The 25342-nt window shown below is 38.9% G+C and overlaps 1 protein-coding gene across 37 annotated transcripts in view; it reads left to right on the top strand.

Moving 5' to 3' along the window:
• FGGY (FGGY carbohydrate kinase domain containing) overlaps positions 1-25342 on the top strand; it is a 343412-nt gene that overhangs the window by 193091 nt on the left and 124979 nt on the right. For 30 of the 37 annotated variants that reach the window (XR_003254040.1, XR_003254039.1, XR_003254042.1 and 27 more), the window contains 4 exons: positions 4760-4972; positions 6922-7033; positions 8885-9036; positions 21679-21767. Coding sequence is in view for 3 of the 37 variants with exons in the window: in XM_026069036.1 (XP_025924821.1) it covers positions 4760-4972; positions 6922-7033; positions 8885-9036; positions 21679-21767 (566 nt within the window). In the remaining 34 variants the exon portion in view is untranslated. Of the gene's footprint in view, positions 1-2401; positions 2558-4759; positions 4973-6921; positions 7034-8884; positions 9037-19960; positions 20045-21678; positions 21768-25342 lie in introns of those variants that run through there. The other 7 variants (XR_003254070.1, XR_003254069.1, XR_003254068.1 and 4 more) reach the window with 4 other exon arrangements.

The following is a 25342-nucleotide window of genomic DNA, read 5'->3' as shown; positions in this document are numbered from 1 at the left end:
CCTCTCCTTTTTTCATTGCCTCTGTGGGAAAACTACCACATTTGTTTAAGGATAAACTGGGAAGTCTGTGGTTTTCGGCACACACATTTTGAATAATATTTATACAGACTATTATTTAATGGGCCATATAAATATTTATCATATGCTGTAGGCCTTTGATCTTAAATGCTTGTTTGAAAAGCCGTTCTGTCCCTGCTGTGATTTGCAAAGAAAGAGGCAATTGCTGCTTTAGTGCTTGGAGGGAATTTTGGCTTCTTGTTCTGTCTTAGCAGTTGTAGTCATGGAATAACATGGTCAAGTTTGATATGTCTTTTTAAATTTGTTTTTCTCTCTCCCTCTCTTTCTGCTTACAAGTCCAAATAATAACATGTAAGTATGAGACCTAATCCTGCAACCGACAGGCAGAGCTGTATTAAGTTCTGGGGCCTCTTTTCATGGCTGCAGGAGTCTACCCACTCTGTCAGATACCTCRCTGCTCTGTCTGTCAAAACGCAGAGACATCATCATCTATTCATGTTGTGGCTGACAAAGGTGCTGTCATAGACCAGTATCCCTATATCCCTGTTTAATTGGGAAAGAAAGAAAGAAAGAAAAAAAAAGTTTAGCTTCCTAACTTAGATACTTCAGGGGTATAAAAGGTAGTGGTATTATCACCACTGCTTTCCACCACTTGGAAAGGCCATAAATGTGCGTCATCCATGCATAGAATGTTTTGGGGAATATTAGGGAATATTTGAGGAATATTTAGGAATATTGCTCCTTAACTGACCTCTGTCATTGGTTTACTGCTTTTCCCATGATTGTATTCACTGCAGAGGCTGTATACTAAGAATCCAGTAAATGCAAAATACAAAACAAAATACTAAATATTTTCCACAAACCTCACTGTTGAGTTCCTGGTTTCTCAAGAATTGCTGTTAGGTAGAGTCCTTAATTGGTGATACTTATGAGCTAAAGAGGACAGTGTTTTCTTGAGGATTCAGTTGACAAGTAGGTGAAATCCCAAGTGATTGGTGTTMCAGAAAAACCCTTGGCATCAGATGATGGTTTTGCAAGCAAATCATATCCTGTTGCAGAGACATTAGACTTTGAACAGCCTCAGTAACGCAGAGTGCTTTTGCTATGCTTGAAAAAATGAAGAACATTTACTTTTAGCATTTTTCTGTAAGATATTGAAGTATGGCTTTGTAAATCTAGCTGAACCTTACTCAGAGAAAGACCAGTTTAAATAGGTTTGTAATTCTTGGTTTTGGATTCTGTCACTTAACTGTTCCTTGCTAGCTGTCAATCAATTTACAGAAATAAAATAGTGGCTATTCATAGACAGGCATATACTGCACGAGCATATATACAAACTTTGCTTCCTGTGCAGTCAGTCACACATGCGCACCCTGGTTGCTTAGTAAGGAAAAAAGAAAGCAAACATTACATGGATTGATTGGGTTCCAGGTTTCAAATGTTTGTGGGAAGAATCCAGTGCAAAGCCATAATTTTAAGTGCTGAGTAGGAGGTACTATGAGCTTAATTCTCTAACATCTGTTAAATTTGCTCTCAAAGTAGCAAAAACACATTAATGAGCTAAAATCAAGGCTGCCATACAGGGAAGAGAAATAAAAATTTAGAGTAATACTGCATGTGTGAGAGGGAGGCAGGATGTAAAATACTCCTTTTACTATCTGTATTCTGTGAAAAGCACGTAAGAAACATGTGCCTATGTAAAAGAAGGGGAGGAGGAAGAGAGAAGAAAAATCTGCTTAGAGACTTGTGGTTTATTCTCTTCTTTTTATGAGTCAGCAGTTAAGAGCAGTGCCAAAATTGGGAGAAACAGGGAAATTCATGAGGTAATATCAGGAACAGTTTATTTTATGCAATTTTTTCACAGTAAAATTTCTAGCAAGTAGCTAGCAGCATCTGCAGCCAGACTTCTAAACTTTGTTTGAGGAAATCGAGTGCAAAATTACAATGTGAACATCATCTCTTGAAAAAAATGTCTTACAAGTCTCTTTACAGCCGAGGGCTAATGCAGCGTGCTTTCAGTATCCCCAACTGATAGATGTAATATTAATCACTGATATCAGGAAAACCATCCTGACACAGAGGCATTAACCTTTGTTAGTCTGACCAGGTCATAGAGTCAGGGCCAAAAAATAAAGCCAGCTTTCTTGCCAGTGTTCCTAGGAGTTAGACTCATGGCACACCATATTTTTAGCTGATTGCTCAGCACTTGAACAGATGACTGTACTTAACAAGATTAGTGTATATTGCATCTAATCTACTGGGTGGAATCAGAATGCTGAACAGAATAGCCRGTATTCCCACTAGTACTGCAGTATGCTCTCTAGCTTTGATTTTCTAGTCTCCGATATTATTAAAAACTAACAATCCGTACAACTTCCTCTAGTGACCCTGCCATGGTGCCTGCAGAATGCTGTGCGATAACTGCTTTTGGTTCATACTGGGCTGCTTACGAGCTTTTGTGATGGACCAGAACTCCCTAGCGCTGGTGCTGTGYGGACACAGAACGAAAAGATGATTTCTGGCTCCAAGCAGTGGTAATGTAAGCATAAGATGACAGATTCAGGCAGTACAAAATGACAGTATGGTACAGGTTGTGATTACAGAGCTCCACAGACCAACCGCATTTCCACTAACCATTTGCAGGGATAGGGGAAGGGGAAGGCTGGGTAGTTTTCTTTAGCCAAAGGGTTGGCTTGGGCCAAAGTTTCATTTGCACTTAAAACAGCGGAACTCAGCTGTTACGCTGCTTAATTATTATCCAGTATTATGCTTGCATTATGAGTTTTCTGAGGTGGGGGCCTGCCTTTTTTTATTATTCCACCTGCTCCCTCTAAACCTCAGTAATAATAAATTTGTAATACCTTACCAACAGCCGTGGTTACAAGCCAACCACTAAGGTGAATAGCCACTATATTGTGACAACACTATATTCAAACTGACACCCAGTGATAGATCTAGAGCTGTACTCAAGATGCTTCATTAAAGAAAAAAAAAGGCTTGTTTTTAAACCTTGTAGAAATAGAACAAGTAAAACCATTGCTTCCAGAACTGAGTATAATTTACCTGCATGGTCAACTGTTACTGTCTAAAGGTAGAAAGATAGCTACTGCAGTTTTCTGTGCTGCTGCTTTTTGGATCATGTTTTGAATATACTTTGCCACTAAAGTCTAGTTCTTTCCAAAAATTATATATAGGATCAATTTGGAATATGAGTAATCCCGTTGTTCTACTGAGTAGTACTTCTCAAACCTTAYCCCCTTGCCCATGTCCCTCCCTCTGCACATCCCATCTTCCGTGTACAAAAGTAAGCCAGGTCATTTCTCTGGGAGAGATTGGCTTTTTTTAGATGTAGCCATTTTGATGCTCTGTAAGTACTGTGTACTCATAAAATTATAATTCATCAGTTCATTTTCTGGAAATCTGAAAATAAATACCAATCCATCTTGTGTGTTTCAGAAGTCTGCTAGGAGATTCATATAAGCACCAAACTTAGTGCTTATCTGACCTGTCAAATACTTATCAGCATTCTCCCAGCTGGATGAAAATGTAAATGTTAGCCATTAATTAAGGACAATATCTGAGAAATTAAGTACAATGAGTTTGCCACTGTACTAAATGTCGTCTATTAAAATGTAATGTAGTGAAGGAAGCAATTCATTGTGAATAATTTAATCAGGTAACTTAGTCTCACTTTGTTCTTGTATTTTGTCAGAGACTAGGCAGAGATTTCCTCGAATACTGTCATAACTCAAAACGTTTTCAGCAATTTTCTTTCTGAAGCTTTAAAACTGTTTGGAATGATGGTGRATAGCTCATTAAAATCTCCCTAGACAAGCTAAGCACTCTGTTTTGTTTTTTTCTTTGCAGGGATCAAAACTGGGTTACAGGTGGTCTATGCTGGATGGTCACTTAGTTATTTTAATTATCAGTGTCATGCCGCTTTTTTGGGGAGAGGGGRACTGTTTTCAGACTTCTGCAGAAATTCAGCCTGACTTACTGTCTCATATAAAAGTAAGATGCCATTCGTTAGCTGGCTGGCTCTGTAAGAGGCAGCAGCTCTTGGCTCTTCCTTCCTATTGAGTTCAGGATTCAGTGGAGCCAGGCATTCACCCCACCTTCCACTAGTTCAAGAGTATAATTTCTTTGCACTGAGGCAATGGCATCTCTGGTGCAGAGGCTACTTGCTTCCTGAGTGGGAGCTGCTGCTGTCTTGTCCAGAGGTGAATCCAGCTTGCCAGTTAGCAGCAGCTCCTCCACCGGCCAAAAGTCAGGAAAACCCTGGAGTCTCTGGATCGGACTTTTTCTTTTGTGCAAGGTGCCAGCTCCTGATTCCTACTGCTTTTGGAACCATGCCCTTTCCTTTCCTTCCTGTCTCCCTCCCTCTTTTTCACTTTATTTAGACMTGATACTATGTGACCACTGCTCAGTTCCTTGATTGAGTGCATGAATTTTATAGCATGTGTATTCTTACATGCAAATTCACAGTTTGCTTTTCAGGAACTTCTGTGCCATGCAACTTAAATGCAAACATTTGACAAAAAAATCGCACAACTAGTGCGAGACTTGGAAAGTCAAATTAATTAAAAAATGTCACGTGAAGACTTTCAGCAAAAAAGGAGTTATCAAGCAAAGTGCCTACACATCGTCTGCACTGTCCCATTCAGCACAACTTTTCATCATCATCAATCATTTTATCTGTGTATTTTTAAACCCACTATTTTTTACTGTTTTTTTTCTACAGGTTTTAGTAAAAATGCACAGTAAGAAGCAGGCTCCAGTAAATTACTATGTCGGAATTGATGTTGGATCGGCAAGTGTTCGTGCGGCTTTGGTAGATGAATTTGGGACGGTAGTGGCACATGCAGATCAGCCAATTCAAATTTGGGAACCCCAAACAGACCACTATGAGCAATCCTCTGCTGACATATGGGCTGCTTGTTGCTCAGTCACAAAGGTATGTGAAAACACAGAAAACGAAGGAAGTGTGTTGCAGGCAGCACTTCAAGTTTTGAGAGTTTCAAGTCTTCCAGTCACTGGACTGTGACTTGCATTTGGTTCTGTACATGCTATATCCTTGTGCATTAAAGGCACTTTTAGGATATGGTTGATGTAGCCTAACAAGCTGTCTGKTTTTTTGGTAAGGAGCTGAAGAGCAGAGGGGTTGCATGATGCCCCAAGTTATGAAAGAAGTTTGTGATACAACTGGGAGTAGAATCAAAGTCCTCCCTTTGCACCGTTGACTCAGAGGGAGGACTTACCACTGCCTCCAGCATTCATGTCTAAGGGTTTCGTTTCACTGGTGTGTGTTGTAGCACCAAGACAGATTTTTGGGAATCAAGGTTGCTCAGACCTGGTAATGCACATATTTAAAGATGTGCCCTGGAGTCACAAAAGAGGATCTATTGTAGATAAGTTCTAATCTGGTTTGTGGATGGTGCCTAATGTAGTGTCTGCCACTTGTGATCCTCATTAAGATGCCTGACCAGTGTTATAAAGCCAAAATAAATTACATGTGTTTCTGGGTAGTATCAAGCATAAAAATAGGCTGAAATAAACCTTACTATGAGGGAAAGTCTGTCTTTTTGTACTCCCTGGTCCAAGGATCTGCCTGTACATGCTGGTGGTAAAAGTAAATCAGTGACCTTGGTTGGCAGTGTACATGTAGGCCATTTCGTCCTTCTTAATAAAGCCACAGCCTGCTCCATGTTCTGAGGTTGGTTCTTTAAATATTCATGAGATGCCTGGTAATTTGCAGATGGACAGTTCACCCATTCTCTTGTTATTGATCAGCCTTTTGAAACATTAATGAGCTTGGCTCTGCAGAAAGTGCCCTGAGATGAAGGAGACAAGAGGTGAGGGGGAGGGAAGGAAAAGAGGGGAGTGTAAGGAGTGATAAGGAAGCTTGATATTAAAGCAGAGCCAGTCTTTTATTCTGCTTATTTGATTTTTCTCATTGTGAATTGCTTTGTTCTTGCTCTGGGCYTCTTTAAATATAGCCTCTTGCATTTAAGCAGTAAAATATGGTCTCTGGAACTATAGCTTTAAAGAGCCAGTAAGAGATTGGCATCGTGGCAAGTCCAGTGAAAGTCCTTATAGTGCTAGTTAAAACAATGATAATTTTATTGTTGCTGAGAAGTGGCAATTTCACTACATTACTTCTTAGGTGTCTTGCAACCCCATTTGGCCCTTAAAGCATGTGAGTGTTGTGTTTTTTCTTGCAGTGCTGCTGGCAGTCACAAAGTTCAGAGCTTTTGGAGTGGGGATTTTTTTTGGAATATTTTCCGAAAAGCATCCTATCCAAACTCTCGATAGCAGAGTTTTTGGAAAGGTGTGTAGTGCAGTGATAATGCTGCTGCTACAGGTTTTGGCCAGTTTTACAGAAATTTATTTTCTGGGACCTTTCACCATGGCAAGACAAAAAACCCCTAAGGAACGATTTTGCCAAAGCAGTTCAAGAAGATCAGTGCTTTCATACTGTGTGTGGATTGAATGAAGGGAACACTTGGCCCTAAACCTGTGTCCGTGTTTCACATCCATCTCAGCTCAGAGCTTTTGGAAAAGAGATAAAATAAACATTGCTAGTTTTCTKCTACCTTTATTGTCTGATATTCTTGTGCTTCCTGCTTTCATCCAGGGCTGTGGCTAATAAGACAAAAAAGCTATTAAAGAAGCTTTTTCATGGAGCTTTGAATCCAGTTTGGAAAATCATAGAGTTTTTGGTAATTTGGTTTGATTTTTGATTAACATTCAGACTGAGTTTTTTAAGCATACTGAATCTCAGAAATTTTGGAGTTTGAGTTTGCAGTTCTGACTTACACCCCATTCTCTCTTCTCATTAGTTCACATGGTGTATGCAAATATATGGATATATTTATATCCAATGTGTTTTGAATGTATTCACAGAAAGTTGTCTGTGGAGTAGATGCCAGACGGATTCGAGGGCTTGGTTTCGATGCTACGTGTTCTCTTGTTGTTGTGGATAAGCAGTTCCAACCCTTGGCAGTCAACTGTGAAGGTAGGACTCCAGCACAAAAATGGATGTTACTGAACATGTTTTGCCACTGACATGAGTGAACTTAAAATTTCACCACAAATGCCAAGTTATGGGGTTGAATCTTGAAGATATAGGTGACAGAAACTCTTTTCTTAGGAACAGATGTTTTTTCTAGGTTTTTACCATTTTAATTTTACTGCAAAAGAAATTTTAAGATGAGAATCATTTACTGTTTGGCTAAATATTTGACATCCTAAGATCAAACTCATTTATCTTCCTTCGAGAGACTGCTTGTTAAATAAATCTGTGCTCATTTTTCTTTTCTACATGTTTTCTCCTCCTTCAGACTTTACTAATCACTGCTTTTATTGTGTGTGTAAATGCCCATCCATACTGGCTAAAGGAATGTTAAAAATGTAGTGTTAGTGTAGTTTAAATGCTTATTCTGTCATGGAGTTGCAGGCAAGAAGTTCAGCTTATGTATCTTATTACACTGGGGTACTGTCTTTGTCTAGGACAGAGCTAAACCTTAGAAAAAGACCACAGACTGTTTTTGCAAATTTCAAGCTTTAAGTATTTTTTGTGTAAATAATTCAGAAGACTCAAGAAAAATTTGAGTACTGCATCTTTATTTTTCAGAGAATCCCACCTAAGATTAGGTTTGTACTAAATCAGTAGTTATATAACCACAGTCACAGTTCTGCTGATGTTCCCCTTCTGTTCTCAGATGCATTTGCCATCTCCTCCTATCAGTCTTAAACCCCCCCCCAAAACACTTTGCCCCCAAAATGTCCTTTGCTAAATTTAGACAAGATATATATATATATTTTTTCAGTTTGAGATTCTCTGATGATCTGTTCGATGTCTTACAATGTCTGGGGCCATTTTGGACGTTTGAGTCAAATTCAGTTCTCATTTCTTATTCTCTGATATCCCGAAGAGTGGAAATGAGCGCAAAGAAAAAAAATTACACAATGTTGTTGTTGAATGTTAAATAAAAAGCCACGAACACACTGAATACTGTAACACTGATATGGGCATGTATTGGTCTGGTTTCAGGCAGTCACACAGTTCTAAGTTGTATTTGAATCCATGTCAGTAATATTTGTGTGCCTTATAGTGGTGGCTTGTCTTAGAGTGTGCCTTTATAACTAAGTATGCGTGTGTGGCTGTGCCGTGAAGTTGTGCGCAGTGTACTCAGCAAGAGAGGAGTCTGAAGTGTTCCGCCTGCCTGGAAGGACTAATGTAGGTTAACTTAGATCAAATATTCTTTGCTTCTTGTTCTGATGTGTTATGCACACTTGCCAAATGCTGTTGTCTTCCACCTCCAAAATGAAAGTATTTCACCCTATGAAATTGTATTTCTGAAAGCATTTAGGGTGGTTCTTCCCATAACAATGGAAGAGGATAGAGAATCCCTGTGGCTATCTGGCTAGCTGATTGGCTGAGTTCGTTTCAGTTTATAACTTACTTGCTTGGATTTTGTTATGTTTTTAATTCTCATAATCACCAAAGTGTTTACAGAGGATTCTTACATGTTTTAAAATAAATACATTTACTTGGTCACAAACCTTGGCTTTGAATGAAATACGCTGTACAAGAGCATGGCTTTTCAAAGTTCTTGGGCGCTCACGAGCCTGGCTGTTTTCAGGCAGGATGCTCAGTGCCCAGCATCTCTTAAAACTGGCTCTGAGGGGCCAGAATGTTATCTTTGTGTATCTACTATGGATTATCAAAGCAAATTGTATTTGAGTTTTTCATGCTGAAGTGGAAGCGTGAAGCTGCTTAGAGCCTAGTAACTTGCAGTACTAGGATGGAGTTAAACCAGAACTAAAATAACCTCTTTTTTTTTTTTTTTTTTTTTTGGTCAAGGACAAAACCATAGGAATGTTATAATGTGGATGGACCATCGTGCAGTCAGTCAAGTAGACCGAATCAATCAAACACAACACAGGGTTTTGAGCTATGTTGGGGGAACAATGTCTGTGGAAATGCAGCCACCTAAATTGCTGTGGATCAAGGAAGTAAGTACATCTAAGATTGTGATACGTTTTTACTAAAGGTTAATAGTCTTTATTTGTTAATTTCTATGAATGAGATTTCTGAAATAAGTCCTCAGCATTAACCTGAATTGTTCCTGTGCTATGAAAAGGAGTCAGCATTGATCCCAAAGGGGTGCAAAGTAAGGCCAGACTTATGTCACAGTGAAAGTATTTTGAGATTCTCTTTTCCCTATAGATTATTTACAAATATCTCTGTTTACTGAAATTTAGTATTTCTTGGCCAAAATATTTCATATGCCTTTCTTACACAATTTTGAGATGAGATATACATACGAAGTTAGATGCAGTTGATGAATGAGGCCTGGAAGTGTACTAGGATTTAGTTGTGTAGGCGTACTTCCTGCTCCAACTACTGTAGCTGGACATGCTTACAGGGGTGTAGGTGCTACTTCTGGGAGGGATTTATAGCTGTGTGCAAACAGCACTGTCTCAGAATCGGGTATCCTTGCCAGAAGTACCGCTTTTGAGGCCTTGCATCCAGCAGTGACAGGATGTGAGATGTCTTTGGCTGCTGGTAGAGAAGTCGTTCAGTTAGTCAGAGCCTCATCAGTCTTCCCAAAAAGGGCCTAAATTGTTCAGTCCCCTCTGCAGGAAGTAGACCATCTGTAGAAGGAAGGTAGTGTATTCATAATGTGGAACTCTGCCTCTGTCTCGTGTTTAAATTTTATGTGTTTTGGGCTGACATACAGCTATTTAATAATAACTGTCAGATGAAAGGAAAAATGCTTGCCACTTGATTTTTTCATAGCCTCCTCCAATCTGACTTTTACATTTGGTCTTGATGACGCTTACTGTCATTTTAACAAAGCTGAAATGTAAATTAATTTCTGCCAATTTCAAGCAGCCAAAATCTTTTGTCCTTACAAACATGAAACATCATATAGTAACGAGGTGTGGATTAGAAAAAGTAAAAGGAGCCTAACTGGTAGAAGCAGGTACTGACAGATTAAGTTGTTTGTAGATGCTGCACTGAATTATAAATATCATCTACTGAGTACTTTCCTTCTTGAGCTATGAGTATTATTTTATGAATAATAAAAAGTCAAGCTGTAAAAAAGCTATTGTGTTTAAAATATTTGCATATTGAAAAATCTGAAATATCAGTACCTGTCTGAGCAGGCAAGTGCCTTATTTATGAAGGCCAGATTGYTGAGCCTCCTAATGAGGCCACCCACAGGTGCGCGTCTTTGTTATGRCCCCAAAGCCCTCTCGCATTACTGCTGTAATATAAAAGGGAGAGCAAATATCATGGGGCTCTTGTTCCCTCCAGGAGCACGTGGGTAGGAAATAGAATTCTCCTTACCCAACATGCCAGCCAGTAGCACAGATTCCCTGGTTAAAGGACATTACAGAATAAGGCTTGTTCGTGTGTTATCTTTCAGCTCCTGACGTACTAGCTAAAGAGCTTATCATCCTTAACAGAGTTTTATTTTATTTTATTTTTTTTACTGCAGCATCTGCTTGCTGAGCTGTTCTCGTGACAGTCCCTGCTTTAATCAAAATGAGTGGACTAGCAAAGATCTACTGTTAAACTGCTTAAGCTACCCCTGTTTGGCTTAGGCCCTGTAAGGGACAGCTATGGTAGCACCTCAGCTAGCTCATGGGAAGGAACAGTCAAATTTATTATGGAACTGGTGATAAACATGAAAATCGGGCATGCTGTGGTAAAATTCTTAGCTTGGGAGAAGTATGCAACAGGTCTTGACTTACTAGTTCCCCTACACTTATTGAAAAATAGGAGGGTGAAAGGAACTGTTTGAGCAGTGATGGTTTCTTCTGAGTGCCAGCCATAGTAATGCACCTCTATATTACCTGAATTTTAGGGCTAGGAGCAAAGGTTCATTTCAGTCTCTCATGGTTGAAATTCACCTTCATATAATGCAAGAGAAAAACTCTTCTACCGCGTGTTTACCCTTGTTCTGTTTTTTTGCCAAGGGGGCAAATTTTACAATAACTTTGAAAGTCAGGTTCTCCAAATGAGAGTTATAACACCAGCTTGCACATATGTTGCTACTCAGTGGAATGTCTTCAAGTGCTTTGCAAATAGTAAATTAATTAAGTCTCTTCAGATTCTTTAGTATTAATATTTTATAGATGAGTAAGCTATGACACAGAGGTATTAAAGGCATAGTCAGAAAAATACCTACAAAACAGTCCCTAATGTTTCCCTCGTGTCTTTGAGTTGTATCATCTTTCTGTTCTGTTTTTAGTATATTTCCCTGCTGCTAATGCTGTGCAATTCCTGGAGGTGTGGCTGAGTTAGATTTGATCTAGCTCAAACACGGTGAGAAAAAATACTCTATTCAGATTGCAGGACTATTTCTTAAGCTAGTGCTAATGCGCAAACCGGCAAAAAGAAAGCTTGGTTTTCACATCCCTGGGGAGATTCACAAGATTAGGAGGTAGAAAGAAGCATTTTATTCTTATTTTCTCTTTTTTAACTGAGAATATTTGAAGGCCTTGCACAGCTGAAATTGGAATTCCCATTGTGCCTCTATTTAATTTTGACCACTGCTATTCGAAAAATAACTGTACTGTACATGATTTGCGCAGGCCACACATTGAGACAGTCGGCTAGGTGGGAACTTCACGGGCACAAAATTAGACTCTTTTTAAAAATGCGGCCCTCAGTGTTGCCGAGAAGAGGTCCAAAATGGGATGGTTATGGGCGTTGTGTGTTAGGAGTGAGCTGGTTGGCAGAGCTGCCTGGGGAAGTTTACATAGTGTCTGCCCACGCTGTGTGCCTGGCTGTGATCATGGCCCTTAGCTGCCAGGCTTCCTGACTACTAAATGTCACCAAATATTATACCAACAAGATTTCTTTAAAGTATCTTACAGATCTGAGTAGTTTATTTGTCTTATTTAAATCCTCACCTCTGCTTATGTTTCCTCTATCGTATGTGAAATAACTTTTCCTACGAAGCTACTGCTTGTCCAATGGGCAGTGCCTTCTCAGGAGCTGCTTTAACATAAGGTCCCTTTAAAATCATCCCCAAACTCTGTTGCTATATTGTATAGCGCTCTCCCAGAATTTTCTACCAGTCCCTGCAAATACCTATGATCTTTCTTTTTTTTTTTTTTTCTAAAACACTCCTTGTTCTTTCCAGAACTATTTCCAGCCATCTGACTGCAAGAGGTGCAGTCTGTTGTTTGATAAAGGAACCATATTGGGTCAGACCAAAAATCCATTTGGACCAGTATTTGTGTGATTAATAACGTATTTTTGTTCTGTAAATTTGTCTAATCTTTTCTGAACGCACATGCACTTTTTGCACCGACAGTGCCCTGTAGTACTGAGTTCCACTGTTTAACTGTACTTTGTGTGAATAGGTATCTTTGTTCTGAAACAAGCTCCTAAAATTTCATTTGCCTTAGAGTTCTTGGAAGTTTCGAGACGGTTCCCTAGTCAGCTCCTCTATTCCACGCAGGATTTTATAGACCCCTTTTGGATCTTCCCCTCTCCCATCCTTTCTTCTCCTGCCTGAAGCATCCTAACCTATTTTGTTTTTCCTTGTATGAGATTCCTCCATTCTTCTGATCATTCTTGTCTCCTTTCTCTGTACTGTTTTTACTTTCGCAATACCCTTTTAGAGAAGGCAGTGAGGACTGCAAACCAAGATGCCAGCGGACCATAGACCATAGCGATGTTTTTTTCTTTTCCTCTCTAACACTATCAAATATTAGGCAACTCTAGCTAGTGCTGAGGGCACCAAGCTGTTAGAAAAGATACGAAGTTACACCACCAGTTCCAGCAGTTGGTCACTGAGTGATTTGCCTGGCTGATACATGTGCTGGACCAACTCCTTATTTAATGACTAGGGGATTGTTCAGTCATCTTGACTTTGCATCACTAGCGCATCATTGCACATCTAACAGGAAGAAGAGAGTCTAAATAAATACATGTGAAGTTTTATTTCTTTCATACTTTCTAAATCCAGCTTCTCGTGCGGTTGTTGTGAGCATATGCTGGATTCCTCTGCTTTCATGCTCAGTTCTCAAGAAGTGTGTTAATGCAAATGTGTGTTTACATTTCAGCTTTAGAAGGAAGCTTACTTCTACATGGAAAGGTTTAAAAATTACTTGAGATTATCCTAAGAACTTAATGCAAAGAATGTGTCGGGCACATTTTTCTATGACTAGCCATAATCAAAACTGAACTTGGGAACTTCCCAAGGCAATTAGCTTATCTGTAATAACAAAAGATTTTTACTCGGTCAGGTGAAAGGAGTGTTTACAAAATCTAAATCGAGGTGTACTTAGGGCTTTTGTCTCYCTGTGTAGGCATCACATTTCTGGAAAACTTTTGGTCAGAAAGCTTGACATGGCTACAACACGTACTGTTCAAAACCAAAACTACACTTTGTATAGTCATGCTACAGGTCAGCAGGTACATCATAGCTTGTAAAGATTCGCTGTTGACTTTTGCCTTGAACTCCCTGGAACTTTTTTGTATTCCCTAGGAATTAAACCTGTGTTCCTGCTATTTTTGCCCTGTACATCCTTGCCTGGTTTGGTGCTGTACACGTTTTGTATCTGCTTGCATTTATGTAGGTTTTGCAGATACAATGCAGTGGGGAAAAAAAAYGCTTTATATCTAAAATTGTGATAAAATAACCAACCACCGTCAGAAAGCTGAGTTAACCTGATGTAGAAACAGTAATTGATAATCTTCTGATCATAAACAGGAAGTACTGGAACAGAATTGCCTACCTGATAGATATTCAAGATGGTCCACTGACTTTTCAATGTTCCATGTGGGGATTTGTCATATGAAATTGCAGTTTTATTGATACAAGATAAGTTGCATGAATGTGACTGTCAACAAAATTAGTTTGTTAAAGGAGTGATTTAGGATAGTGGTAATTTAGGAGGCTAACTGGGTACACTTTTGGAAGTAAGTCAGTTAAAGTATTGATGCTATATCACCTATTCTTATTATATCGATAGGTTAGTTGAGTTTACATTGTCATCAAAGCCTTTCTCCCTCTTTCCACTATTTTAACCTGTCTGTGGAAGGCCACATTAGGAGATCCTGTCTTCAAGCTTCAGAGGAATCTGGGCAAAATTTTGTCTTCTCACTATTTGCCCTGGACCCTCCTGACTGTAGTATTTAAAAACTTGACATCTCTGAGGAAGGGTCTGACAAAGGTCACTTTACCAGTATTGCTGACTTTCAAATGGTAAAGCATTCCTTCAAGGAAAGGAATTGAAGTTCTGGTACTTGAAATTTTTTATCTGAACAATTAAAAGGTAATACTAAAGAATATGGCTTAGTAAATTTATTCTGAATTGGTTGGAGCTAATGGAGGGAGGAGGAGTGAGGGAGGGCTAAGATGACCGAACTGTACTTCTCCATTTCCATCATCTTTTCATTATTAGAATTGAAGATGACCTCACTCACCCTGAGGAATGACTTCATTGTGCAAGAGGTAGATGCTGGTCCTTACCTCTTGCTGCTTTCCTGTTATACTTGAGACTTGGATTTGTTTGCAGAGGGATATTGCAGTCTTTCCTCCAAATCACAAGTTATTCATCTACTCCTTTTTGACTATCTTTTCCATACAGTGTTTTATTTTGTGCATTTCTCTTCATCTCCTTACATTTCCATACTAGACACTTAACTAGAAACTAGAGACTTCAGAACTTATTTGTTCTTTCTACTCTTTCTCTCTATTCTGTTTAGTTTCAAATTAAGAATCTGAACTGTGAAAGTCCTGATAGGTCTTCTGAGATCTTTTATTTGAATTGTATTGATTTAGAATCAGTTTAGCTTGGTGGCAGCTGACTCATTTTACCCTCTGGTGCCTACTGGTTAGCCTGCATGAGGTTAATTGGTAGTGTTGATAGTGTTGATGTGGTTGCAGATAGGTGTTCGTAAGACGCAGGCATCACTGCAAGTGGAATTTGCTTTTAGGAGACAGCCCTTTGCAGTAAGTGATCAATTGAACTGTATAGCCTGTGGGGTGGTCTTGTTAAAATGTGCACATTTGTGGTCCACTTATGAAGAACCTTCTATTTCTGTGCCTGTGTTGACCATGTGTGGTGATAAACAGTCTCCGGTGTTAAATCTGTAATCTAAAGCAAAATGTGCATATGATTTTTTCCAGGAATACTATCACATTTGACTTTGAAATATGGTCATTAAGAACATCAGCTGAAGATGAAATGGGAACAAAGAATCATTATCCTTTCACAAATATGTAGAAATTAGTGGAAAGATAATTCTAATAAGGTCTTCCTGAAGTCAGTAACATCATTTTAAATGTAAACTTCAGTGAAAAGAAAGAAGTCCTGAGTTACATCTCTAGTCTTTCAAAATAATCAATTAAATTAATTCCCCACTCTGTTATTTCCTCAGATTTCTTCATTGTTTAGAATTATCTGGCAAAATATTATTGCAATAGTTCTTCACTTTTGTAGTTGCAAGTACTTTTCTTTTTTAAGGCTTTGCTATGCAGGTTGTGTTATGCTGACTTTGGCTAGAGAAATTGCGCGTTCACTGACTGGATGAGTGTACAGATGTATGTAGATGGGTGTAGATGTATGCTTATGGCCTATGAAGGTGTAGGTGCGTTCTCTTGAACTTGGAAATTATTTTGTTGCAAATGTTTGTCAGCGCAGCTTGACTGTATGGATGTCTATGTCTATGGTGCGGGAAACGAACACTGCAAAAGGGAGAGCATAGCTTAAACAAAGTAATGTAGAAGCAGGAGTGAATATTTGTCCAGCTCTAGAATTAGCTTGCTATGCTTTCTTTTCCCCCCAGAGGTATCAGAAGAAAGAATCATGTTTACTAATTTCTGGCTGGAAGTTTTATTGTGGCCTGTGCCAAAACAAAAGGATATTTGTTATGCTTTCCTCATAGTAATGACATTACAAATCAGCTATTTGTAAAATATACTATTCCCATTAAATCAGAGGCGCTGTAGCATTTTCTAAGTGGGTGGGGACTGCTGGACTAGGAATAGGTGTCTCTTTGGTAACTGCCTCCAAATGAGATGCGGTCTTTCTAAACTGTGCTTTTACACCTCATTTTTTAAGATGGAGAATAAGGGCAAAGAAGAGCCTCCTTGTAGCAAAAAATCACTTCACAGAGGGAATGGCAAGCACATTGTCCCTTTGCAATTAATAACTAAAGATTGATAGTTCTTGAATAATTTTCTTTATACTTTTTCTGGCACATTGCCCAATGATCTCTGTATGTTACTGTTCACGTCTTCAGTTACAGCTGCCTTTTTTATACATCATTGTTCTTCCTTCTGTCCACCTTTTGGCTTGCAGCTACCAGCCAATGGGATCATTTGCAGAAATGATTAAAACAGCTCTTTTCCTGGCCATGGGAGGGGGAAAAATAGCTGATGTACTGCTGTTAGCTTGGCAGTGACTTCTTTGTTCATGCATGTCTTCTCACTTGCTGTCTTTGCAGCTTTTTGTTTTGTTGAATGTGACTGGTAAGATTTTGCCATTAAAAAAAAAAAATTTCAACCCCCTGCTAAATGAGAATGGGTCCGAGCTACTGGATTCAGAATTGAACTCTGGATTAGGAATGGCTATGAATTCTTTAAGAACTTTTTGTTACCGTGTGTAGTGCAGATATGTATTTATAGGTTGTACTTTTGGCTGTTGAGTTCAGCTTTCAATTGCAGTTGCTAATCGAGTTGAAATAACCTTTCAAAAACAGGATTATCAGCTGGAAGGTTTGAAACACTTCCACTTCTCCACATATGTCCTACTTGCTCTGTCTTCCAGCCATATCTCTCAACTCAAATAGTGTGGTGGGGTTTACAAGCATGTACACAGATTTTCTTGCCTTGTTAGGGCTCCTGTCAGTTCAGCCTTTATGTCTGGTCTCTCCTTCTGTCATGCACGTAGCCTTGTCTGACTCGGACTCTGACTCTTGCCTGACTTGTGGTGCTACCCGAAGGGTACCTCAGGGAAGCCTGGGATTTGAAAGTACCTGCAGATGTTTGAGAGAGTGTCTTGGAGGTAGAGACAGTGTGTTGCAGCAAGACAGGTTTCTTCACCTTCAGCAGTATCCTTCTCACATGATACTTCCCAGGCTTCTTCCACTCCCCGCCCCTTCCAAAAGGCACAGTTGCAACCTCAGGATGAATKTAACCAACTTGTGTGTGTGCAACTCGTAGCTGCAAAATTTATCGGTTTGTAGCCTTGGCTCTGGCAAGGATAGGATTCAGAGCCTATCCTGGGTACCTCAGCATAGCTCTGGCGCATGGTTTGCTCTCTGATCTGGAGGGTGAGATCCAAGTTCAAGTTCTTGTTTTGTCTGAATCGGAGTAGGGAGTGGGACATCRGTTTCTTACATCCTCATGAGGATGTGAATCACTAGCCTGCAGTTGTTCTCTTTCTTGCTTTGACAGAATGCGTGTTTAATTGCTTTGTGTAATTTAGAAAAAGAGAGACTGATACTCTATATAGCCTGCTATTATGGATTGCCTGGGAGATTGAGATTAAAAATTTGCTTTGAATTGGGCTAAGCAAACTGTTCAGTGGATGAGTGTCTGTCTCTGGTTTTCATATGGCTTGGATTTTGCCCTGATGTGGAATTGGAACGCTCATGCCAGCTTTCTTTTTTACACTAAATGGTAAAACATTCTCCTCCTTTCATGTGTCCCTTCTGGTTTTAATCTAGGTTTCTAACACACCACTTTGGGATGATTTTTGAATTTGTGGGTTTGGGCTGATAAGTGGCCATGAAATTCAGACTGATACCCTGTGCTAAATCAGACGTTTTGCTTCCAGCCCATCTTTAGTTAATCACATGGCCAATAGGGATCTGATTTGAAGGCTGTTTATAATAAGTTTTAAAATCATTTGATTCATATTTAATCTGTATTAGCAATAACAAAAGTCAGGAGGTCTTTGGTGTGTGTATACACATTTTACTTCCAGTGGAAAAAAAGCCTTTAAATGTCTGTAGATCGCTTCGTCTTACAAGAAAATAATAAACTCACTAAGAGTACAAATAAAAGGCTTCCTATAAACAAGTTAACTCAGATTAGTTTAACAAACCAGTAAATTATTAGTGTGAAAGTGCCTTTCAGCATTCCTAAGGGGAATGTGCCTCTAGGTGTCTCCAAAAAATCCTGCTGGATGCTGGAGTTCACATGAAATTCTGTGTGTGTTTGTGTGTGTTGTGTGTATTTTTAATCCAATCTAAAAGTGAACAAATATGCATAACCCTACAAAATTGTGCAGTATGACTTCATGATAATCTTTTGACTTGCCAAGAAATAAATGGGCAATGGAGGCTTAATTATACATTTATTTTTACATGCAAGTCCTCCAATTTCATGTCAAAGCTTATAAGCCAGACAGTGAGGAGAACATCTGCTATGGCATTTGTTCAGTGAATAAATGGAGGAGCTCAGTCTTTACTGCAATCTGTATCAGTTCTTCCCATCCCCTACCTTCCCTTTACCCTTCTTGTCGAAGAAGACTGAAGGATATTGCACTTCATAATGCTTAAACACATTGTTCCCAGCATATTCAGGATTGATGTTGATAGGTTTATCTGTCAGGATATCAAAAGTTTGGAGGTGTAATAGTTAAAAATAAATAAATAAATAAATAAATAAATAAAGGAAGGGCAGTCCATAAGTACCCCTGGAAAATAGAAGGATTGAATTTACTTCTCTGCAAGTAAGTTTGAAGGGTGAGTCGCAGGATGTGAATACAGCATTGGGAACATTCCCAGATCTCTTCCACAATGCTTTTAATGTGGTTACAGATTCCTGAGTGTGAGTGAAAATAAATTAGAACTAATTTCAGTGAGTGTAGAAAACATGGTGATTTTTAAATTTGTTTGGAAAAAGCGTCAGGGCATACTATGATTTTTTTTTGTCTGTACTAATTAGTGATGACAAAGCATCAAGATGACAAAGAATGAATCACTTGGATGTTCATGAAACAACAGACTTCAGTGTCTCTAACATGTGGCTTTTGGACATTCTTGAAGAAATAGAATCAGGATCTAGGGAGTTTCTTTGATAAACAGATTTGTTTGAAGAGGACAGTTATTCTTAATCCAGTGTCTTTTCTGATAAACACTAAATTAATAGCCGATCTACTTCTGTTGCTTCTTGGAGACTATGAAGTATGGTATCAATACGTCATGGTTTATATTATCGAAATATCAGGATGGGTGATCTTTGTGCTAAACTAAGGAGCACCATTGCATTCACATGTAAAGTTAAAGTTGATGTGAGTAGCAACTCATGTATACCTGGGAGGTAAGTTAAAACCAAGTGATTTGTAACAGGCATCTAAACCTTGTGCTTTATATAATAAAAAGTTGCAATATGATCCTTAATTTTTTTGAACTCAATAGGAACACAGCAAGTGCTTTTGAAGAGCTAAACGTGAAGAAGGTCAATTATTTGGATGATCCAAAACTAAACAAAACTCTCTTTTTCCATATTTACCTACTTTCATTTTAGTTTCCAGAATTTATAGATTATATTTCAGTAACTTCCTGGGACTTGCAAGATTTTGGGTTGAAATCATATAGTATCTGAAATAAGTTATAGAATCAAATAGTGTTTCTTAAGTATCTTTTATTTTAATTCAACATATGCATTCTTGCTAATGTAGTTAGTTAATTTTAACTCCAGAAAACAGATAGGAACTGCTATAATGCAAATAATGAAATCATCATGATAGTCATTGACACTTCTGTTGACTATTTTGAAACAAAGAGCCTTGAAAAGAAAGGCATAACTGCATAGCTATTAGAACCCTCGCTAAAGTACTGATGTCTTACTGCAGTAATTTTGGCCTCCTGCTAAACTCTGATTGGGTTTTTTTTTTTTTGCAGTTGCTGTTGAGAATGCTCATGATATTACTGAGATTCTCTTAGCGTTTGATACTTTCACTTTTCTAAAATAATCCTCTGCTCCTGGAATCTTGTACAAGAGTCTTGGCCTAAACTTATGGAGAGTAAATGAAAAAGGTAGTATCTGAAAGCTCAAAGACAAAAAAGGTCATTAATCATCCTTTTAATTTCTTGTGTTGAGCTGAAGACCCACAAAGCTTCCGATCTCATACACTTCTGAAGTATTTCTCCAGCCCTCTGACTCAGCCTGCTAGATGAGGCTGTTGACCTAGCCTGTGATGTTGCTGAAGTTACACCACCTAGCCAGGCTTCATGCCCCAAAGACCCCAGCTAGAATGCATGTTTCTAGTACAGCCACTCTTACACGATCAAACTTGTCACTGTTTCAGTTAATTAAAACATTGGTGGAGTTTTCTAAAGCAATCTTCTCTTTCTGTAGAGGCCTGATTTGTGAACCTTGTGGTTGGCAGCACTGACTTTTGTTTGGCGTTGGTGTACCTTAGTTATTTTAATATACTGTGGCCAGAGGTGGCCATTGAATGGGATTATTGTATTGCAGCATAGTGATTCTCACTCTTTTTGTCACACTGGAACAGATAGTTAGTTGCTCATAGGTAAATTACCTTCCCATTCATCATTGTCTGATCCCCTATGGCAAGTATGGAGGTTGTTTACATGGAAAAGGACTACTAATAAAACGCTTTGGGATCATTAGCTGAATCCAGACCATGTTTTGGAGATGGAAACAAAGGATAGGGCCTGGCCCAGGCGATATGACCCAATAGTGGTCTCTTCCAGTAGACTACTGAGAAGTACTTTCTGGACCACCAGCTCTCTACAGAGTGTAGTGAGGGAAACTCTCTATAAATGATCTGTCTTGGTCAATTTTTTAGGAGTTTGGAAATGTCACAGGGCTATCAGGAGCTTGCAAGTATCATACCCCTAACTGGAGGATTTTCTTATAACTTTATTCAGTTATATTTCCCCCATTGAAGAAATAACTTTGAACCTCTTTTCAAATGGAAATTTAGGCATTCGTACTGCTTTGTGTATTGTTACATATTTCAACCAAATTCTGCAGAAAGATAGAGTTCACAGAGGTAAGCTTTTGTTGGTTGGTGATGGGAATTCCTCTGCAGGCTTTGACAGAAACCATGCGGTTGTAGTGTGGGTTTAATACTTGATCTACTGGTAAATCCGTGCAGCTGAGAGTTCCTGGAGGTCCCAACCATAAGGAAAGCTTCACTGAAAGCTTACAGGTTCTTAGATAGTTAGGTCAACTGGCCTTACAATAGAAATTTGAATGCTTTGCTTGTTCTGGTGTTCACAGAGCTCTTTGTTTTCTGCCTGTACTTAAAATTCAAAAGTATCAAATATAAAATCGATAATTTGAGAAAGTAGTGTGTTCTTCAAGCAAATATTTTTTGAGTAATTTGTCTATTGACTTTGAGACTGCTCTGATATTCAGCAGCTGACTGGGAACTGAGCCCATATTACTAATCTGAAACTTTTGCTTCCATGAATTATTTTTGGGAAACTCGTTTCTTACTGTTGGTCCCTCATAGGGAAAAGACTCAGTTCTTGAGGTAATAAATAACTGCAAAGTGAGTGGAGCAGGGTGGATGATCAGAATACTGGGTTTGGAAAAATTGCCTGTTTTATGTAACTGGCAGGTTTCTTAATTTCTTTAAAAACAGACGTGATCATATCTGGTCTCTAATATCTGTATTTTWAAAAAATTTTTTTGTTAGAATTTGCAAGAATCATGCTGGGAGAAGGCAGGCTACTTCTTTGATCTTCCGGATTTCTTATCTTGGAAAGCAACAGGTGTCACTGCGAGGTATGTTAATTATAATGGTATGATTTGTTTTTTTCTTTTTTTCATCTATTTTCTTATGTATGTTCCTGCTTTTAGTTCATTCTGACTGGACGTGCTGTTATGTACATCTGTATGTAATTCAGCCTGTTCCCAAACATCTTGAACCTATCTCCCACTTCCATTGTACATTCCTGAGCACAGTTGTTCCTGTGAGCAATGTAATTCACAGATACAGTATGTTGCTACAACTGTCAGTTAATTGGTCTTGTACTCCATTTTGGAACGTAAGTATGAATGCTCTAGTTACTGTGAAATACTCTACTGACAGTTGGTTGACAAATTTATTGACTTTTTGAAAATCCAGACAAAACACTTTTTGAGGGATCTGGTAAAATCTTGTTAAAAATGGTTACTTTAGTGTAAAACACAGCAGCTGTAATTGCTCCCAAAAAGCATCTCAGAATATTTGCTGCCTAGTTCAATAGTACCCTTTGAGACAACCCCTTTAGAATCTTGATTAAAGTGACTTCAGTATGAGCGAAGTGCATTTGCAGAGTAACAAGTCCATGTACTGGTTGCTGAAGTACAGTATTAGTCATTTAAAAAAGGTCTTATGGCTCAATTCCACATCTAGCTCAGTGCAATTCACAGATATTGCCACTGCAGTTTGTGGAGTTATATCTGTGCAAAATTAGTCTAAAATGAAAATTGGTTCCAGGCTAGTTTTAGTCTCTCCGGAAATGGACAATACCTTCTCAGCAGACACAGTTCTTTTCATTTGAGTGCTCTCTGTCTCCCTATAGTCTCCATAATTGACAGCTATTGTTAAATATCTTACTTTAAAGAATGGGAGTGTGCTGTGTTTGACCAAAAAAAAAGGGAGGGTGGGGAGAGCAAAGAGTATATTTGTGTAAGAACTTACTGGTTGTTAATTGAAAAGTAGTATCTCAAATACTCTCTTCTGGAAGTCGATTCTGCTATATGCTGTACAATTACATGAGAAAGGAGCAGCTCTAACACAAAAGATCTTTCARTCTAAGTGGTCTTATCACCAGACCCAGCTCTAACTTCAAGAGGATAAATCCCAGGCTCCCAGAGGATGTGCCATGCAGGGCATCCATCTTGTGAAAGTACCCAAGAGTTTGATTTGGAACTAGAACGCTTTGATCAGGTGACTACACAGACAAAGGCAACTGCTTTTCTTCCATATTCTCCTTAAGGGTGCTACAGACTGAGCACTCCTCAGCTAGCAATTTAGGGGTTTAGGCATAGTCATGTGTGAGAAAAGTGGCCTCCTGTCCTAAAGAGAGCCTTCTGAGATAGGTTAGGGATCTGGTGGCCCAGAAAATAGGTATGCCTAAATGTCATCTTTATTTGATTACAGATTATAGCAAACTGTCTGTTAATGGTTCTGCTTAATAGGACAGGGAAGCATTTTCACCTGCTCTTACATGTGATAGGAGTGTCTTTGTTTTACCTTTCTTACTTGGTTAGGTGCCCTGGTTAGGACTCAGTTCCAAACACAGTCTTAACTTGGTTTTGTGGCCAGATGATGATTCATAAGCGGGATGAAATTCGTGGACAAATCATGAAATCACCTTGTACTAGTGGCTGAAGAAGCTAAAATAGGATACAATCTGTAGGGGACTGGAGTTGAATATTATTTGTATTATTTGCAATTCATTTGGTAAAGGAAGGGAGAGGATTTTGGATAGAATGGTGGTACTTTGGAAGAGAAATTCTCTTCTTACTTGAGCAAAGGAATCTGCAGCACTGATGGGCGGAGTTCCTGCTCTCCTCACAGCCCGCCCTGATCTTTAACATGTTTTGCCCCTCTTGCTTCTAATGGTTGTGGCTGTACTGCGTAAAAGAAATGCTTCTCTCTTGTGTGCTCTGTCTCGCTGTCTCACACAGTCGCTCTCACTGTGTCTCTCTCAACTTCCAGTGTAGCTGTGAGAGCAGATGGAAAAGAGCAACARTTGCCTTCCCTGAGACTTAAAAGTGTAACTGTTATTGTGACTAATCCTTTAGCTGTCTGGGAAATAAGTTATTGTTTTGAGGTATAGAAATTATACTGGTTATGAAGCTATTCAATGTTTGAGGTGAGATTTTCAGCATTCTCTGCAGCCTTTGTATGCAACCAAAATGTGTGGCAGGAGGTTTAAAAGCAAGTTAGGAAGGCATATGTAGGAACTCAGAACATGATACAGGGTTTTTGTCCATGGTCCCTTTGGATGATTCAGTTTAGGGGCAGTGTTACTTGTGGGTGTGCGGGAGGGAACAGAAGTAGGGTGACAGAAGTTAGTGGTGCTGTCAGCTGGTGTCAGGCTGTCATGGCTTGTGCAGGGCTCTGGGACTGTCTGAATTCAGTCAAACTCAGGTGTTGCTTTGGAAGTAAATCTACAAAGAGAAGTCATGGTGGTGATTACAGCTCCTTGGTCCCACCTGGCTTTGGCTCTGGATTCTTGGTTGTAACCTTTTGGAGGTGAGACACAGAATCTCTCTTTTTGTTTTGAAATATGCTGCAGAAGAGTATATATTCCAAATTAGAGCTCACTGAATCACAAGTTTATTTGCTTAGAAATGCCATTTTGATTATTCCAAAACTTTGAGTTTACAGATGAGCATTGTAAGGGTGAGAAGAATGTTGGGGAAGACTTTCTGGGAAAGTCTTTACCTTGTACCTCCTTCTTTGCTCTCTTAATGTGTTCCCCAAAATTAAGCTGATTGTTTTGGCTCCAGTGCAATGTATAATAACGTATGAAAGGAGGGGAAAAAAAGAGAAAGGAAAATAATGACAAGAAATCTTTCTTTGGAATCAAGCCTAATTCTTTTTCCTGTCTTCCCATCTCCCCACCACACACCTGTTTGGTTTTTTTTGGACTTTCCCTTTAGTTTGGTGATCAGATCCTCTCAGAACCAAGTAATTTGTCCTGCATATGTTCATAATGCTATGGAAGTGTGAATTTGTCAAGGCTAAGATTCTCACCACCTTTTCTCCCTTTGAGCACAAAGGAGCCTAATTCACAGGGCAAGGCACAGTGTTAGTCATTGTGAATCAGATACATAAGTTGGCCCTGATATAAGAAAGAATTTTTTTCTTGAATTTGTTTTGATGGTGGGGATTTCACTAAAATGAATGCAATTCCAAAGGCACTTTGTAGGAAATACTTCTACATGCCTTATAGCTGTTACTCTTGCTTCTTTACACTTCTTAAGTGTCTCTTTTAAATCTTTTGTATGTATTTAACATTAAAAACTGTGTATAGTTTTTTTGGCTTCAGTGAGATTACTCAGTGCTCAAAGTTAAGCAGTGTATGTGATCAGGATTTAAAGTATTTGAAAGCAGTTCTTGATGTGTCTTTGTGAGTATGAAATCATTTGTCTTTCACCTTTGAATGATTTCTGCTGGCCTGAACTGCCTTGCTGCTAAGTGAAGATTTTTCCAGTGGATATATAATAAATAATACGTTTCTTACCTGAGAGGTGGAGACTCTGACATATTCTGAGATTTTTACCAGCTCTCTTTGAAATCTCTCTTTCTCTTAATGGACAACTTCCACCCATTAATTGCATAGAATGATTTCCAAATCGTT

Source organism: Apteryx rowi, unplaced genomic scaffold, assembly GCF_003343035.1.
Source record: "Apteryx rowi isolate R43461 unplaced genomic scaffold, aptRow1 scaffold_284, whole genome shotgun sequence".
In the NCBI taxonomy this organism is placed as follows: Eukaryota; Metazoa; Chordata; class Aves; order Apterygiformes; family Apterygidae; genus Apteryx; species Apteryx rowi.
The sequence above is the reverse complement of the archived record's forward strand: the minus strand, read 5'-3'. Positions and strand labels throughout refer to the sequence as shown.